At 42.0% G+C, this 18386-nt stretch overlaps 1 protein-coding gene across 1 annotated transcript in view; it reads right to left on the bottom strand.

Annotated features, from left to right (window-relative positions):
* The window catches only part of ank1a (ankyrin 1, erythrocytic a), a 371228-nt gene that overhangs the window by 168888 nt on the left and 183954 nt on the right, over positions 1-18386 (bottom strand). Inside the window, exon 30 of the mRNA XM_057351699.1 lies at positions 16102-16306. Coding sequence (XP_057207682.1) covers positions 16102-16306 — 205 coding nt within the window. The remainder of the gene's footprint in view (positions 1-16101; positions 16307-18386) is intronic.

The raw sequence follows: 18386 nt of genomic DNA, 5'->3' as shown, positions 1-18386 counted from the left end.
TGCCTAATAAGATTAAGGCTGGAAATGAAATTAAGTCTGGTTTTGAATTTATATTTGTTTGTAACTCAAAATAATAATATGATAATTTTTTAATTAATTTTTTAATGAATGCAATTCATTCAATTGGAAACCCCCTTGAAGTAAAATAACTTGGAAAATCAGACAAAAACTGGTTATTTGCAGAAAACAAAGTGTCTGTGTGATGCTTGATCACTGACGTACTTACAAAACAAAAAGGGATTTTAATAATTGACAAATCTTATCTAAATTTAAATACGACACAATTAAAATAGATATTTCTTTTTATGTTCAGACATTTATTGAACTTTATCCCTGACAATTAACTGGATATAAAAGGGGTGTCATTTTCTTTTGATACATTTTATTTTACTGTTCGCTCTGTTTTTTGGATAGTAAGGGAGGCAGCGTATAATTGTATACTCACACATGGGGACTAGTATAGATAGCGTCATAGAATTGGTAAGGCAGACAGCTAGATGTTTTGTTTTGTTTTGTTTTGTTTAATGTTTTTGCATCTAAAATATATAAAATGTATTTTTATTTATTATTTTATTGATATAATCAAAACTGTTATGCGAGTACACCTGGTGCTCAGATTCCGAGAAGCTGCCAACCAACTGAGCTGTTGAACCTGATCCACATAGCAGCAGATCTACAAGTGATGGCGACAACAGTACAGGGCCAGTGGCTGTTAAATCTGAAGACAGCGTCACCCAGACGACTGCCATCTGGGCCAGCTGGAGTGTGGCTCCCTGGGCGTGCACAAGGCAACACGACACGAAAAATCCAAGCATCTTGACAAGCCTTCACGACCACATCGAAAATCCATCTTGACAACAGAAAATAACTCCAAAGAACTAATATCTTCAGAGAATTAGGCTCACCTTTCATCTACGAGCAGGGCCTTGGACAATAGATGATCACAGCCAACGAGAGTTAAAGACTCCAGATTCCAGACGATTTCCGTTTGATCCATATGCATTGGAACAAGCTCCTTGGACAGAGGACAACAGAACAACAGCATCTTAGCAACCGCATTTGCTAAAGTAGCAGAACAACATCAGTTCTCTATAACCATCTTGGGAACAAGCTCAGTGGTTGGGCATACAAGACCAACACATTGACCAGTGCTTGATAGAGCTACAGGACATATAACTCTACAGCGTACCAAGTTTGATTGTACTACCTGGAGATATACTACAACCTTATACGTTTTGAATTAAAGACATTGTGTGATCATGAAACATCAACTACAGCAAGAACGAATGATGACAAGTTTTCTTACAGCATGTGTCTGCCACTGATTCTGTATCAAAACACGATAAACGAAAACAAGACCAAAGATACCTCTAATCAAACTACTTCACAACATGATGAGTCGACAAAAGATGGTGAAAACAACTTTGAAAACCTGAGTGATTCTTTACTATCCAGAAGAGGATCATCATTCCACGGAAAACTGGAAGTCAACATTACGGAAAGACACATTGTTTCAAACAACACCATTGACTCTTTTGATCCAGAAAGTTTTGATGCTGTGAATTACACTGGGACAACCAACAGCCAATACAGACTATGACAGAAAAGACATCTTGATGAACTCTTGAACAGATCCTTGGACACCTGGATGGACCATAAGGAGGGATCTCCATACCATTATGCAGACAACCTGTGGTGGAGATTGACTAACCACACCGTGAGAATCAACAATCCAAGGAACTGTTATGTCTGTGCACAGTTTCCTCATAGCACAGCGGCAGGTGATTGGTGGCCTCATCAGGACCCAGACACAGTGGAGAACTTGGCTCCAGTAGCAGTAGCAGCAGCGTCCTTCACAGCATCTGACACTTTGTATTTCAGACAACATGCAAATGAAACCATTGAAAAGGTGAAGATTATCAACCGTGTGTTTGATCAAGTGGCTACAGTTCGACACATACCAGACAAGTTGGCGTGCTACGAAAGATCCAAGGGACTACATCGTGTGGGAAAGATTCCAAGGGTAAAGTGCTCTACTGTTCATAATGAAGTTACAACTAATCAGACTACCCGACAGAAGTGTCTGACATGTCTGAGGATGACAGCATTAATATATCCTTTAAAAGTGGATGTTAATGAATGGAACCAACCTAATTTGACACAAACAATAATGGCACTTGAGTTCTTATCTTGCGCTGAACGGACCAAGAATCAGTGTGTAGCGGCTTGCTCTTCACTACACATACCAGATGGACAAGGAGCTGGAGTGTTGCAAGAACATTACTGGCTTTGTGGATACAGAGTATACCTACCATTACCTAGAGAATGGACAGGACTGTGTTCTTTGGTACAACTACATGGTGGAGCGATCATCATACCACATGAAACGATTACACGACAACAGAGGACACGCAGAGGACTGTTTGATTTCTTATCTAATAGCCCAGTGCCATAGAATCATCACATCTGGACAGTGGCTGAGAAAGTTTCAGCTGCTTTTAGTCCTATGTTGGGAGTAAGTTCGTTGATGAATGAAGTTGAGATCACCAGATTTGAATTTACATCGTTCCTGAATACCGCGAACATCGTCATGAAAGGCATCAAGGAGGAGCTACGTGGACTACGATTGACTGTGTTGCAAGATCGCTTGGTATTGGATCATTTGACAGCAGCGAAAGGAGGAGTTTGTGCTGTCATCGGAGAAACTTGTTGCACTTATATTCCAGAGAACGACGCAGATGGACATCTCATCAATGAAGGGATGAAAAACATTTCATTGATGGTTGAGACTTTGACCAAATCTGAGATTACCTCAGACACTTTTAACTGGGACTGGATCAAGGGTGTTTTTACCAATATGAAAAATGTAATGTTACTTGTGGTTTGCATTATTGCATTTCTTTTATTGACATTATGCATTTGGCCATGTATAATGAAGTCATTTCAGCGAACAGCTGCAGCCGCTGTTCCGAACCAGATGATTATTTATGCTGTATCACAACATAGCATGGATAATACTCACACATATGCTAATATTGACTAAGGGTCAAGAATTAAATTAAGTTTAGAGGGTTTAAAAACAGAAATACTCATGTTATGAAGTATTTACAGAATGGTGGAAGGATTTTTTTATATATATCGCTTGCTAATAACCTAAGTATTATTATATCATTCACCAAATGCATACGCAATTTATTAATAATTTTGAGCACTATGAAGCATTTTTACTATTTTGGTTGTTACATTTTATCTTAGTTTAAAAATTCCTATGTTTATGGTTAACACCTGATTGGAGTGTGAGGCTTGTCAGCCTCAAAGGGGGGATTATATGGTGGTTTTTCTAGACATATTATTGACTTTTCTTATATTCTAAATATATTACTGAGTTTTCTTATATAAAATAGCTTTCTTATTTAAAGAATACATTTAAAGGAAGTTATAGAGTTCATATACTTCTCTGATCTTAACAAGGGCTATGGGCCTCATGTATGAGTTTGAAAACTTGAACACCTGCGTACACACCAAATATCTTCTCACACTAAGACAGGAACTGCACGTACACCACACACACTTTTGTAGAGAAGTGTAATTAAGAACGTTGGGTTGTTTATCATTATCACACTAAACCATGAGTTCATTTTTAATAAAACCAAGGTTAAATCATGTATCGTCCGAAAGCCCCCGGAAAGGTGTCAAGATAAAGAGCACTTGATATACGTATGTGTTATTGCACATGATATACGTATGTGTTATTGAGACGTCCGAAAGCCCCCGGAAAGGTGTCAAGATAAAGAGCACATGATATACGTATGTTATTGAGAGCGCTCCCTACAATTAAATCCTAATATGGTAGGCCGGAGATCTTAATATGGTAGGCCGGAGATCTTAATATGGTAGGCCGGAGATCTTAATATGGTAGGCCGGAAATATAACTGTAGCAAGTGCAGGATGAAATATAACTAACGAGGCATAAGGGGATGGGCTAATAAAAATAAGTGATGTCATGTAAAAACTGGTTGGTAGAAGATGAGGTCAGGTAAAACCTGATTGGTTTGAACTGTGATAACAACTTGAGAACAATGTATAAAAGATGGAGTCAGACATGTATTCGTTGGGCATCTACAGATGAACTCTGTGTGTCTCACTTTGCTTGCTCGAGCAAATAAAGATTGAAACCTCTGGAAACCTGGCTCTCTGGTCTTCGTGAATTCTTTCAACATTGGCTGACCGACTTTTCGCCACGACACTCACTGAGCTAGTCCCAAGGGTTTTAAACCCAATTGCAGAAGATAGAGAGTCAAGAGGTTTTCGTCATCAAAAATGAAAAATACTTTGACAAAAACTTAAAGACAAACAAACTTGACAAGCCGTGCTTCCAATAAACAGGGTAACACAAAAGTAGACTCTGGGGTCTAAAAAAACTCAACATAAGAACACTTAACTTCAAACTGATCAACAACAGGAAACGAGGGGTAAACGGATCAAGACTGAACACAAAGGCAGAGAACAAACAGACTTATGAAGAGTCAAACACAGGTGTAGACAATCCGGTGATGATGAGGTGTTGAATGAGGCAATGTTGACCTCTACAGGCCTGGAGCGACCAGAGTCCGTAATGTGGGTGCCATCTACTATCTGAAGGTGCCTGGCAGGAGACTCAGGAAGAGCGACCCCTGCAGGCCAGGATGAACAAATAGTCCTAAAAGAACAGACACGTTAAAGAAGTTAAAGGTTTCATGTTCGTAAACTAGAATTAAAACGCTCATCGATATTGTCCACACCAAATTATCAACAGCCACGGAATGACACAGAGGAGTCAGAGTCATGGTCAAACCCACATAATATTGTTCCTCCTCCATTGCCTCCGGAATGAGACTACCACTTTATTGACTCACGACCACATATTCAGGAGAGATCATACAGGGGCCCTAACCCTTCAATCCCAGACTTTACCAGTGATGACCCGCAAGAGTTGGCAAGGCTTTGAATATCCCTTGAATAATCCTCCACCTAATGCTACAGAGAGATTAAATACCAAATTCAGCAGGAGCATTTCAAATTTGAGGAAGCACTTCTAATTGCTGATTCCTATAGTAACTCTCTATATCCGTATTCAGATACAATGGCGTCTCTCATCCAGCACTACGGTCAGCCTCTTCAACTGGCATTGAGGAGGAGTGCAGAGTTAATGAATGGACCTACAATTCATCCAGGAGATTCAACAGGATTTTGCAAGTTCACACTAAGGGTTAGAGCACTGGTTGGAATGCTTCAGCATGATATAAACACCAAATCTGGCGAACAGTCCAAAGAGAAGAAACCCAGTGCGGAAACAACTTGTGGACTGGTTAATTCCTACACTGATACCCTTTACCTAGACCAGGGGTGTCCAATGTCGGTCCTGGAGGGCCACTGTCCTGCAGAGTTTAGCTCCAACTTGGCTCAACACACCTGTTTGAAAGTTTCTAGTCTGCTTTGTGAGACCTTGATTAGCTGTTCAGGTGTGTTTGATTAGGGTTGAAGCTAAACTTTGCAGGGCACCGGCCCTCCAGGACTGACTTTGGACACCCCTGACCTAGACAGAAAGGCTGGATGCAGTCAAGTCCTTCTCAAGGTCAGTAAGATGCTCCTGCATAATGACAGTCACACACTGGAAACGTATGCCATCTTAGACAATGGATCAGAGCGAACCATCCTCCTGCAGGATGCAGCACAGAAGTTGAAACTCCAGGGTCCCTCAGACAGCCTTACACTAAGAATAGTACGACAAGACTCACGAGTGATACAATAGTATAGTATATTACTATAAAAAATAGTATAATACTATTTTATGCCCTGTGTATTAGTAAATGTTAGTTTTGTAGCATGTATATGTTTGACTCATTTCAGGGTCTTGTGTGGCAATATCCTGTCTTGTCAAACTTTAAATAAACAAACAAACAAACAAACAAACAAGGTTCATCTGTGTCCTTCATTATATCACCAGTCAGCCATCCTGAGAGTGTGTACAAGATTAGAGGCGCTTTCATTGCTGCTCAAATTTGTCTAGCAGAGCACACGTATTCTGTAGAATAACTGCAGCGGACATACAAACACCTGAGAAAATTGCCCCGGACAGAGATCAAAAGCACACATTCCCTCCTCCTCATTGGTTCTCACTTCCCACACCTAATAAAGCCAATTCAGCCAGTGAAGTTAGGACCTACTGGGGGACCGGCGGCCGTTAAGACCAGACTCTGCTGGAAACTTCAAGGCCCTACCAAGTGCTTACAACCCCAGAATGGAATCCAGTCATGTCTGTTTGTAGCAACACTCTCCATCAGCTGAGCTGCATAATCATTTGGAGAAGCTTTGGCAGCTGGATGTCCTGCCATACAGGGACGGGAAGCTGGTAACTAGATCTCATTAGAAACCGATGGCAATGGACCTTTTGCACACTAAATAAAGGTATGTTCCATCAGGTGAGACTCCTCCCGCAGGACAGACCCCTCTTACGGTTTCTATGGTGTGATATGCAAAGAGAAAGCCCTCCCAGTGTGTATGAATTGCAAGTCCTGCCATTCCGAACAACTTGTTCCCCCTGTTGTGCAATGTATGCACTTCAGAGACATGCTGCTGACCATACTCAGGAAGGAGAGGATGTCCGTGATGCTGTTGAGACAATTCACACATTCCCTCCTCCTCATTGGTTCTGACTTCCCACACCTAAATTGACAAAGAAGAGCACATTATTCGAGTTGGGGGTAGATTATGCAGATGCAACCAGCTAGCACCAGAAATGGCTCACCCTGTTGATCTGGATCAAAACATCGGTCACACTTTATTTTAAGGTCCAGTTCTCCGTTTTAGTAAACTATTAACTACGACTTTTGCTTAGTTAACTCTTAATTTGTTGCTTATTAATAGTTAGTAAGGTAGTTGTTAGGTTTAGGTATTGGGTAGGATTAGGGATGTAGAATATGTGCTTTATAAGTGCTTATAAACAGCCAAAAGCTGCCCTGTAGAAGGCGATAACGGACTATGTTACTACAGGAGCAACTAAAGTCTATGGCGTGAGAGAATAGTCTAGTTCTGAGCAGAGTGACGGGCAGTTGAGTGTTGCTTATTTAGTCTTTGTTTATGTTGTTCGGTTGATTTGTGCATGTAGCAAACAGTAAGTAAATACATGTTTATGCACTATATACATTTACTGTCCCGAACTGAGTGATTGGTAATATAATTCCATTATCAATTGCTGCCGTTTCGTAACTCTACGTTCAGTAACTGGATGACTCAGCACTTTGTATTTACCTTCAGTTTGATATTTAAATACGGGTTATTAGCACTCAGATTTGCGTCTTGCAACGTTTACATTTTTACAAGCCAGCAACTAGCCTTTAAGGAAGACTATTTACTGCTATTTCAGTGTTATTGTTGAGTTGGCTATTGACACAGCTGGTACTTTAGACATATAGCCTAGTTAATGACAGTTTCATATAAAGGCATATTGCTGGCAGCGCATACATATTTCTACATTGTAGATTAAGTGTTACAACTTTCTAGCTGTTTGTGTATTTAATTTCATTATACTGCATTCAGTGGTTGTTGTATTTGACTAATAGTTCTTGTTCATGTTTATTATTCTGTAGAACCACATCTTTATCCACCTGCAGTAAAGAAGATTTATGGGCATTTGTGCATTCTAATAGATGCCCCACAGTGTTCACCACATTAAACTGGCAACACAAATTGAATACTTCAGTATATATATATATATATATATATATATATATATATATATATATATATATATATATATATATATAGTATAAAAAACATATGTATATGTGTGTATATATATATATATATATATATATGTATATACTGTATGTATATACTGTATATTAAGGCTAAGAAATAATGTCCCTCAAACCAGCGGTTCTCCGTCGCTCCTGCATATTCTGTCATTTTCACTTATCCGCCTTAAGAGGTTTTTTTCAATACAACCGCAGTGCCCTGCCAAGTGGACATCACAGGATATTCTCCTCTGATTCCAGTTCGTAAGGAGCATATATGTGACCCTGGACAACAGTCTTATGGGTACATTTTCTGAAATTGAGATTTTTACATGATCTGGAAGCTGAATGATTAAGCTTTCTATTAATGATGTTGTTAGGATAGGATAATATCTGGTGGAGATACAACAGTTTAAAATTCTGGAATGTGAGGGTGCAAAAATCGTCTCAGTTACGAGTGTTACCTCTGTTCCCTGATGGAGAGAATGAGACGTTGTGTCGAGACACAATGGGGTTTGAACTTGAGAACCTTTTACTTTTAAAAGGCCAATGAACTTGGGGAATGGGATGGCATGCCAGTCTCTGCCCCATGCACACGGGTATAAAGGAAGATGGCGTGCCCATTCATTCACCTTTTGGGCTGAGGAACCTGAGAGGCACTCTCGATCGCTGCAGCGGACGGAGAAGCGTTGTGGCATCAAGGACACCTTTTGGGCTGAGGAACCTGAGAGGCACTCTCGATCGCTGCAGTGGACGGCGAAGCGTTGTGGCATGAAGGACACACGTTTCCTTTCTGTTGATCTCTCGACGTTGTGTCGAGACAGAATGGGGTCCCTTTACGAAACGCCACAGCGCTGAGCCGGTAATCGTAACCCTCCAGTGGTGTAGTAAGGCATCAGTTCGAGTGTGTCAATGACGAGAGGGCTTACCAACAGCCGTATAGGCGGTGGCCTTCCTACTCTTGAGACGAGATAGCCACCCGGCACCGTAAGGAGCTCTGGCCTGAGGGATAGTATTGCAAGTACAAGTCACTCAGGATCTCCTCGTTCCGACTCTCGGCGGAGCCTGACTTGTCGAGAGATCGCGTTGGCTGTCTGATTGAGGTTGCCCGGGATGTGAGTGGCGAGCAGGGATTTCACAAGCTGCTTACTCCAAAGGAGGAGGCGTCGGGCGTGTTGCGACATCTGCCGTGAGTGAGTGTCACCCTGGTGGTTGATGTACGCCACGGCAGCAGTGGTGTCCAAACGGAGCGGCATGTGCTTGCCCTGAATGAGGGTAAGAACCTCTTCAGAGCAAGCCAAGCGGCCAGCAACTCTAGGCAATTGATATGCCACTGCAGGCGGGGGCCCATCCAAAGACCCGTCACTGCGTGCCTGTTGCACACAGCACCCCAGCCAAGCAGGGATGCATCCGTCATCACCATAATACGCCTCGAGATCTGCCCGAGCGGAACCCCGGCTCAGAGAAAAGAGATGTCTCTCCAAGGGGCTAGGGTGCGACAGCAATGAGGCGTGATGGAAATACGTCTCCTGCCAGTGTGCCACGCTCTCCAGGGAACGCGACTCTCAGGCCAGTGCTGAAGTGGTCTCATATGCATCAACCCAAGCGGAACAACCTCCGTCGAGGATGCCACATGCCCCAGGACCTTTTGAAAGAGTTTCAGTGGGACCGCTGGTTGTCGCCTGAAGAGTCTCAGACAACTCAGCAATGACTGGGCACGCTCATTGGTAAGGCGTGCTGTCATGATGATAGAGTCTAGTTCCATACCGAGATAAGAGATGCTCTGCACAGGGGAGAGCTTGCTCTTGTTGACCTGGAGGTCCAGTCAGTTGAGGTGCCAGAGCACGAGGTCACTGTGCGTACACAACAGATCTTGCAAGTGTGCCAAGATGAGCCAGTCATCGAGATAGTTGAGAATACGCACGCCCTGCTCCCAGAGGGGAGCGAGGGCAGCCTCCGCGACCTTGGTAAAGACACGGGGAGACAGGGCCAGGCCACAGGGCAGGACCTTGTACTGGTATGCTCGACCCCTCGAACGCAAACCGGAGGAACGGTCTGTGACGAGGAAGAATCAGGACATGAAAGTACGCGTCCTTCAGGTCGATGGCCACGAACCAATCCTGATGTCGGACAGACGTCAGGATGCGCCTCTGCGTCAATAATCTGAACAGCATCCTGTGAAGTGCCTCGTTTAGAGTGCACAGATCCAGTATGGGGCGCAACCCCCTCCATTCTTGGAGACGATGAAGTAGTGACACGAGTGTCGAAGAAAACTTGCATGCCTTGGAAGGGAGCCTTGGTCGACCTCTCCAGGCGGCAGCGGTATGTTGGCACAGATGTAGCACGAAGGCACGCTCGACCTGGCGTATGTCGATGTTTCCCTTAGCTGCCCCCATGTCGAGGGAAGTTAGGGCGAAGGAGCTCGTTTGACGTGAACGCGCCGAGAAGGGGCATTCTTGGTCTTGGTGAGCTCCTCATTCACCTCCGGGAATCGGGCAAGCATTGCTGACATCTCCACGTCAGTCTCGTCCTGGGCTCGAACGGCCGAAGCTGGGAGTCTTCAACGTCCGATGCTAGCAAGTCACCTTCTGATGCTGCGACTGAAATCTCATCCTCATCACGCACCTGCGTGAGTCCGATATAGGTCGGTCGACTGCCGCCCATCGTTGACAGGTTTGGTGAGCGTGGCGGGGCATGGACGGTCCGCGGCATCGGCAGGTTGAGGTCCATGGGAGTCTCCACATCACCATCGCCACTGCCTATGGCTTGGCAGCCACCACGGAATGGAAGCAGACAATGTCGTGGCTGCGTCCAAAAAGAGCACAGCCACCTGTGACCGCAACACCTTGATCGACATATGCTTGCAGTGCGGCATGCCGTATCAATGAACACTACTTCAGCATGCTGGCAGCCCAAGCATGTGATGCAGGTATCTTGCACGTCGGGTTCGAGGACAAGGCAGCCGCATCCAAGATGACAGCGGCGAGACATGCCTGGCAAAGACATGCAAGCTGTAGGAAATTTCAGCACTTTTAGGAAATTTGCTCTAATAGACACCTAGGTCCGCTACTGAAACGCCCAGGGGAAGTCGCACACAATAGGACGAGTCCACTGCTCTGCATTGTAGAAAGCCCAGTAGAGAGATCAGAGAGATAACGCTCAGCATTTAATGCCACGCATGTTCCGAAGAACAAAAAGTTTTAATGCTAAACTTACATCACATGACAGCAGTTTGAAGTTATAGCTGCACTCAGTGACTTTGATTGGAGGTTGCTGGGTGGGTGTTTGTGGGGAGTGGGGGGGCTTGTTGGTGGTGGTTTGGGGCGTTTTATTTGTTGGGACTGTGAGGGTCTGGTCTGATTTGGTCTTGTTTTGTGGTCGATGTCGGACAACAGAGGAATAAAATTACTTATGCCATTATTATTTTTTCCCTGGTTGTTCCTCTGTTGTCTGGTGTCGATCGCGGAATGGGACCGGGTTGGACCTGCACGGTTTCAGTGGGTGGGGCTTCCTGGGTCGCGGCTCGTGGGCTCTCCCTGTTCTTCGTGGATGTTTGCTCGGTGGCTTTTGGTCGGGGTCACTGAGTGCAGCTATGACACGTCAGAGGAGATCTGGCCCTCCCGGCTGAGCCTGGTTTCTCCCAAGGAGAAACTTTTTTTTTCTCCATTTATTCATCATTGGAGTTTGGGTTCCTCACCACAGCAGGGCAGTGTTGGCTTGCTCACCGGGAGACTGCATTTATTTATTAGATATTATTTATTAGAATGATCTTGCTTGGTCTATAAACACCATGCACTGTGCTGTGTTTTACCTTTCTGTGTTTTTCTGTTTTTCTTATTTGCCCCTGCAAAGCTGCTTTGGAACAATGCACATTGTGAAAAGCGCTATATAAATAAAATTGAATTGAATTGAATTGAATTGAACAAAAGGTGAATGAATGGGCATGCCATCTTCCTTTTATACCCGTATGCACGGGGCGGAGAATGACCATGCCATTCGCCAAGTTCATTGGCCTTTTAAAAGAACAATCAGAGATCATAGGTTCTCAAGTTCAAACCCCATTCTGTCTCGACACAACGTCAAGAGACCGACTGAAAGGGAACTAAATATTCCTAAAGTTGCGTTTGAAGATGTTAATCAGAGGCCCTGTAGGAGGCCATCCACTCACAAACAAAGTTTTTATATATTTATGACAGGACATTTACAAAATATCTTCATTGAACTCGATCATTACTTAATATAGAGTAAAGAACATTCTGTGAAAATTTCATCTTGATATCTTTAATGTTAACTGAGTAAGGCCATATCAAAGATTTGTTACATTTTGGTCTCAGATCATGTTTATGTGAAAATCCAGTGTTAAAACAACATTAAAGCTAAGATTCTATAGTTTTCAGTGATATGTGACATATTTATGGGAAAATTATTAAATTGTTGTAAGATATGTCTATTTATTATTATGTGCATGTACAAAAATCATAAAAACATTGAAACAAATAATCCATTTCCCACAAGAGCTTGATTGTAGCAACCAGTTCAATTCACAAGAATGATTTGTATAATTTTATTAGTAATATAAAATACAAAAAAAAATCCCCATCAGACTCATCCAAGAATAAGTCCTGATTGTCATCTGCTCCTCTCACTTGATTTCTTCATGCCGTGTCAAGGTCCGTTTGCGGAAGTTGTGTCGTCACTCGACGGCCAGTTCAGAACGCTTCCCTGCAACTATTTCAGTCATAGCAAGACCACAGTCATATCTACATGAATGTGTGGAGGTAACCATTTCTAAAATCACTGGCAGAAGTCACAATTAAATGACATATTTCTTATCAATAATTTTGGATCAACTATAGCATACATTTTGTTTCCTAAGCTTAAACTGCGCTAGAAATCAGCTTTTAAACGCAGCTTCTGCTCAAGCAACCCATTATTGGTACGTTTCACCCCCAAAAGCGAACCTCGGGAATCTCCTGTGATGCAGGAGGATAGAGATATGAAAATATGCGTCCTTCAGATCTATCGTGACAAACCAGTCCTCGGATCTCATTTGTGCAATGATCTAGGGTTGTCAGAAAGAACCGACTTCAGTACCAGTCGGTACTAAAATCTTAAAAATCTGAGCCAGCATTCCCCGCAAGCATTTTGAGCGCCGTTGAATGGATTATTGGACACCTCTGACTGGCCATTGTGTTCACAAGCTCATCGGATATATCTGTGATTGATTACAATGACCATTGCATTACGCTCTTTACCAAGTGCTTACACATCCAAACACGGAAGCGTTTGAAATTATCATTGCATTGCGCACATTACCAAGCGTTTACCCAGATACACACGAAGGCATTTCATAGACTTTAAACCTCTTTTGATAGACCTTAAAACTCTTTCTATGGTGTGCAGAACCCATCGAGACACTCTTGGCAGAAGTTTCCATGCTGCCAGATAGTCAGGGCTTGCCGGTGACATACTGCCTGCATTTAGCCCGACACCCTGAGTCATACTGTCAGGAGCTGGTGCAGCTGATGTTAACATGATCTTCCCCCTCGGAGAAAGATCCTGGGTGAGTCAAATGCAAGATACCTGTTCTCTTGAGACTGCTGTGCCCCGAAGCATGAGCTGTGGTGGGGTTAACATACATGTCTCGCAGGAATCAACATCACCTGATTCCAGCTGCAACAAACACACCATCAATAGCTGGCCAGAACATAATTTAACATAGTGAATCAAGAGTCAATAGGTCAACTGAATGAAACACGAAACACCATTATGGTGACTTCTTATGGGCTCTATGCATGTGTTACTTCTGTGTTTATTGGGAAGAACACTTGTCCGTTTCTTAGACTTAGGCACAATCCCATTTCTACACCTTACCCGTACAATTCCTATGTCTCGATTTTCTTTTGGTTGGAGGGGTAAGGGGAAGGGCCATATAATGCTTCAAACTAATATTTTTCTGAACCTCAAACGAAGGGGTATGGGATTTTCCGACATGGCTGCTCACGCAAGTATAATGTAAGTCGTTTTTTGGCATTAATAAGGATTTAAACAACAAATAATCATTTGGTTTATTTTAAATTTAAAATTGTGTTATTGCGCGTTTATAATCATGTTTTTGAATACTGTAAACATTTGCAAAAAGTTGCAAAAGTTTGTTAACGCACCGCATTACCGATTACACGATAGAACCACAACATTAGACAAATGCAAAAAAGTAACTGTAACCAGGGCCATCTCCGGAATGCAATCGCGAGCAGACTGGGGGAAGCATGACGCGTTCCACTTCCCCCAGTCTGTTCATGATCGCTTCCCAGAGCTGGAGGTCTCTTCGTCTGGGGAATCGGAACATGTGAGGTGTGTGGTGCGCTACTTTTGGCAAAAAAGTCCAGGGTCACTTTTCAGGCTGTAATCCACAAAATTGATATGACTATGGCAGCATTTTGGAAGTTTGTAATAAACATCATCGAATCTCCTTTGACGTAGGAGCTAGCAGTGACCTATGACTGTGTAGTAGTGGTGTCCTATTTTTTTAGGGCAATGTTTTCAACCCTTCCCCTTGTCACTCTGTTTCTAGGGGCAAGGGTAAGGGGCGAGGGGTAGGCGAAGGGGTATGAAATAGAATTGGGATTGGGCCTTAAACCGGAGAGAAATGGGTAACTGAGAAAATAGCTAAATTTAGCAGATGCTGTACACTGCGGCACACAGCAGTGGTATTTAGAAGTGCTGTTCTACTGTATTTGAAATGATATTTTCTTAAGTTTACATGTCATTATAACTTTCAAATACGGTAGAACAGCACTTCACCACTGCTATTTTCTCAAATTCCCATTTCTCTCCGGATACTACCGGGGGAACACACTACTTAAAGTTCTTGGACATAACCACTCTCCTTCAACACTGATAGACACACACACGGCTGAAGCACAAAAGGCTGAAGCCGGCTGTTTGGGATGCGCTTCTATAGCTTCCTGGTGCCTACGTCACCCACCTATGATATACCGTCTTGCCATTGGAATGATTTTACATACGTGCTTCAATGTAGCATAGAGTTCCCTTGAAAGGGAATCATATCTCCAATGCAATAAAACGACACAAAAATCTTCAGAAGTTTCAAAATAGTTGTCATACAAAAAAATGTAAGTAAATCAAACAAACAAACAGTGGGAGAAAGAAGCGTCAGCCAAATTGTTCCAGCATTCCCCTTCAAGCGGATATAATTTTTCCAGATTAATGCTAAAAAAATATTTAAAGCAATTAACGCAACATCCGTTTTTTATGTTGTCCTTTGGCTAGCATTATATTATATGATCACGCTCTTATTCATGCAAAGGCTTTTAAACCATTTAAGCACGATTTGAAATGATTGCTTTGACATGTCCAATATAGATAGACAGCTTCTAGCTGTGTGGCATAGCTCTGTTGTACGGATATATTCCGCTGTTGGTGATTCTCTGTCAGAATTTCTGTCAAACAGCGCACCAGGATCAAGTTTTCTTTCGTGCTTAAATGAACAAAAACACACAAGGTTATGCAATAAAACACATTTGTTGAGTATCTTCGTAAGCACAGACTTCTACGAGTTAAATTAAGAGGCCACATTGTTAATCCTGCTGCTGTGACTCCTGTCACTAATGTTAACCAAACAACAAAAGAAAAGTCTTAATAATGTTACGTGATTAATTACGATTAATAACAAAAAATGTGTGATTAATTATTTATTTATTTTATCGATTGACAGAACTGCTTTTAAGGTTTTATATTTTTACAAAGCAAACCTCACTATTTATCTCACTTATTGCGCAACCAGTTCCGGTCCTAGACGTCTGGGGGCCATAAGCATACCTTGTCATAATAGTTAAAAGTAGATATAAACATAAGTTACTAAACTAGTAATTACTATTAGTAATTAACTACATAACTGCTAAACTATAATAAATCAATGAACACTTAAATGAATGAAGACTGAAAGACAAAAAACAATAAACTGTCAGTAACAACAATTAGGTAAATATAAATCAAAATTTTGATTGACAGTTAAAAATTGTTGACTAAAGCAGGGCTCTTAAAACTGGTCCTGAAGGGCCACTGCCCTGCAGAGTTTAGCTTAAACCCTGATCAGCCCTGGCCTAAAGTAATTCGCGGTTCTGAAACCATCTAGCTGTCAAAAAAAAACTATAACACTTAGCAAATAATTTTAAAGCACTGGAGCCTTGAGACAGGAACAAAAGCATATTTAATGTTACAAAAATACAATATCTTTGTCATTTCCTTCTGCTAAAACATATACACTAATATGCTTCTGTGTATTACAACTATTTTGACATACCAGTGACACTGCAGAGCAGGCGAAGACTGGTGGTGTCACCCTCACCAGCATCCCGTGGGCTCTCCCTCCAGGATGGAGGCAGAGGAACCCTTAGGCCAATAGGGCGATGAAACTTGCGACGTCGTGGCTCTACTGTAACCACAGGGCTGAATGTGGCTTGGTTTCCTAGGAGCTTGGCCACCAGTTCATCAGGAACAGGTTGGGCCTGAGTGCCAGAAATGAGGGCGGGGGGGAAAGCAATGCAGTACAGAATGATAAGGGAGGGGAAGAGTAAACATGAAAGAGAACACAATGGAAAAGAAGAGTCAGCCATAAAGAAATACATTTAGTAGTGTGGTCAATGTATTTGCGTGTGTATGGATGGATAAATAAGATAGTATGGAAATTAAAAAGTTGCAATAAAAAAGCAATTTCATGACAGAAAAGCAGAAAAGAAAAACAGAAAGAGTTGTGACACTTTAGCTTGTAAATCAGTGGTATTTATTAATAGACAAAAGGGTGTAACATATATTAATTAACCAAATCTGATTAAAATGTAAGTCACCTGCAGTAAGAGTACATATATTCAAGCATGTAAAGTATTTGTTTACAAAGCATAAATATTTTAAATTAAATTGTGATCCTCAAGTTTTGCGAGGTGACAGTACCATTCTCACATTCTGAATAAACAATTAGTTAAACTGCACTATAACAATGGTCATATCCATAATTCACAGTATTTTGGCCTTTTCCCAAAAATCATGTTGCCACAATGATCACTTGCCTAAACAATCACTGAAAAAAATCTTACCAAGCAATTTTGTCTTGTTTTCTAGTAAAAAAAATATATATGTAAATCAATATACATTTACTTGACAAGGAAAGTGACCTAAAAAAATGTGTCTTGTTTCATTAAAGAAAATATAAGAATTGAGTAAGTTTATGTTGACAACAAGCAAAAAAATCTGCCAATGGGGTAAGAAAAATAATCTTGAATTTAGTTTTACCTTTTTCTAAAGTACCTAATTCACGATATTTGATCACATTGTTTTATATTTATACTAGAAAACAAGACAAAATGCTTACTATGTTTTTTTTGCATGTGAACCTTTAAAACAATATATATATATATATAAAAACGTCTAAACTTGGACTAAACAACTTGAACTTCCTGCAGCAAATCTTCAAAGAATTGTAGAAAAACATTAATAATTCAAAAAGAAAGTAAAATAGCAGAGACATAAAATATTAGAAATAACAGCTAAACCTTTTTTTTGTCTTACAGTGGAGTTTTAAAAATATATTTTTAAATAAGCCAACCTTATAAAAGTTTGTTATCGTAACTCCATTGATTATATAATAATACAGAAATAGGGCCCATCATTACTGTAAAATAAGTTCCCTTCCGATACGGTTCACTTCGCATTGCGTTTTAGCAAATGCTATGGGAAAAACTCTTGTTTTATCTGTTACTGAAGCCTATAGAGGGTATTGGACGTGTCGTTACTTTACCACCTGAACACCACATGAGCACACCGGAGAGCGCCCCCCTGGGTGGCAAAACCCTCAGCAAAATGGAAATCAGGAAACGCAATTCCGCACAACATTTCAGTATTCAGGAAGACCTGATTCTTTCGTAAGTCGTAGGGAAGTTGTAAGGATCACTATCGAGTCCAGCTTCTTGTAATTTCTGTAAATATTTTTTTTTTAGTCCCGGTTTATTTGTTTCTCCTATTCTCCTCAGCCCTTTTGCTTAGTGTTTTGCTACCCAGGAGAGCATGTCCCAAGGGCGTGTCCCGAAATGATCACGTGGGAAAGTGGTGTCAATGCATACCCTCTATTGGTTCACGTCTGTGAAAATCACAGACCACGGGTGCCACTCGTCTATGTAAGTTAGGGCCGAACGCCGTTCAGTACCATTTTTCTCCTTCAGTGCATTCATCTCGCTGCTCCAAAGGAGAAGCTTTCGACAGACAGAGTGAACTCCGTCGAACAGCCCTGCAGCGGGATCTACGCTCCCGAAGTGCTTCCTCTGTGGCTATCCGAAGAGCAACTTTCGATAAAAAAGAGCAATATAAGCACGTTGTTTCAAATGGCCTTACTGCCTTCTGAAGATCTGCATTAAGAGTGTGTCCTCTGCCTTGGACGAGCCCACGCTGAGACTCTCACAGGTGCAGGCTGCCCTCACTGCGAGCATCTTCTCCTCGCCGTGCTTCGTGCCCGGACCGCCTTCTTCAGCGGTCCCGCTCCCTGTGCTCCCCCGCCTGTCACTCTCAAGCAGAGATGAATGAAGTAGCAGAGCCGTG

Source organism: Triplophysa rosa, linkage group LG2 (genome assembly GCF_024868665.1).
Source record: "Triplophysa rosa linkage group LG2, Trosa_1v2, whole genome shotgun sequence".
Taxonomy (NCBI): domain Eukaryota; kingdom Metazoa; phylum Chordata; class Actinopteri; order Cypriniformes; family Nemacheilidae; genus Triplophysa; species Triplophysa rosa.
This window is presented reverse-complemented; position numbering and strand designations above follow the sequence as displayed.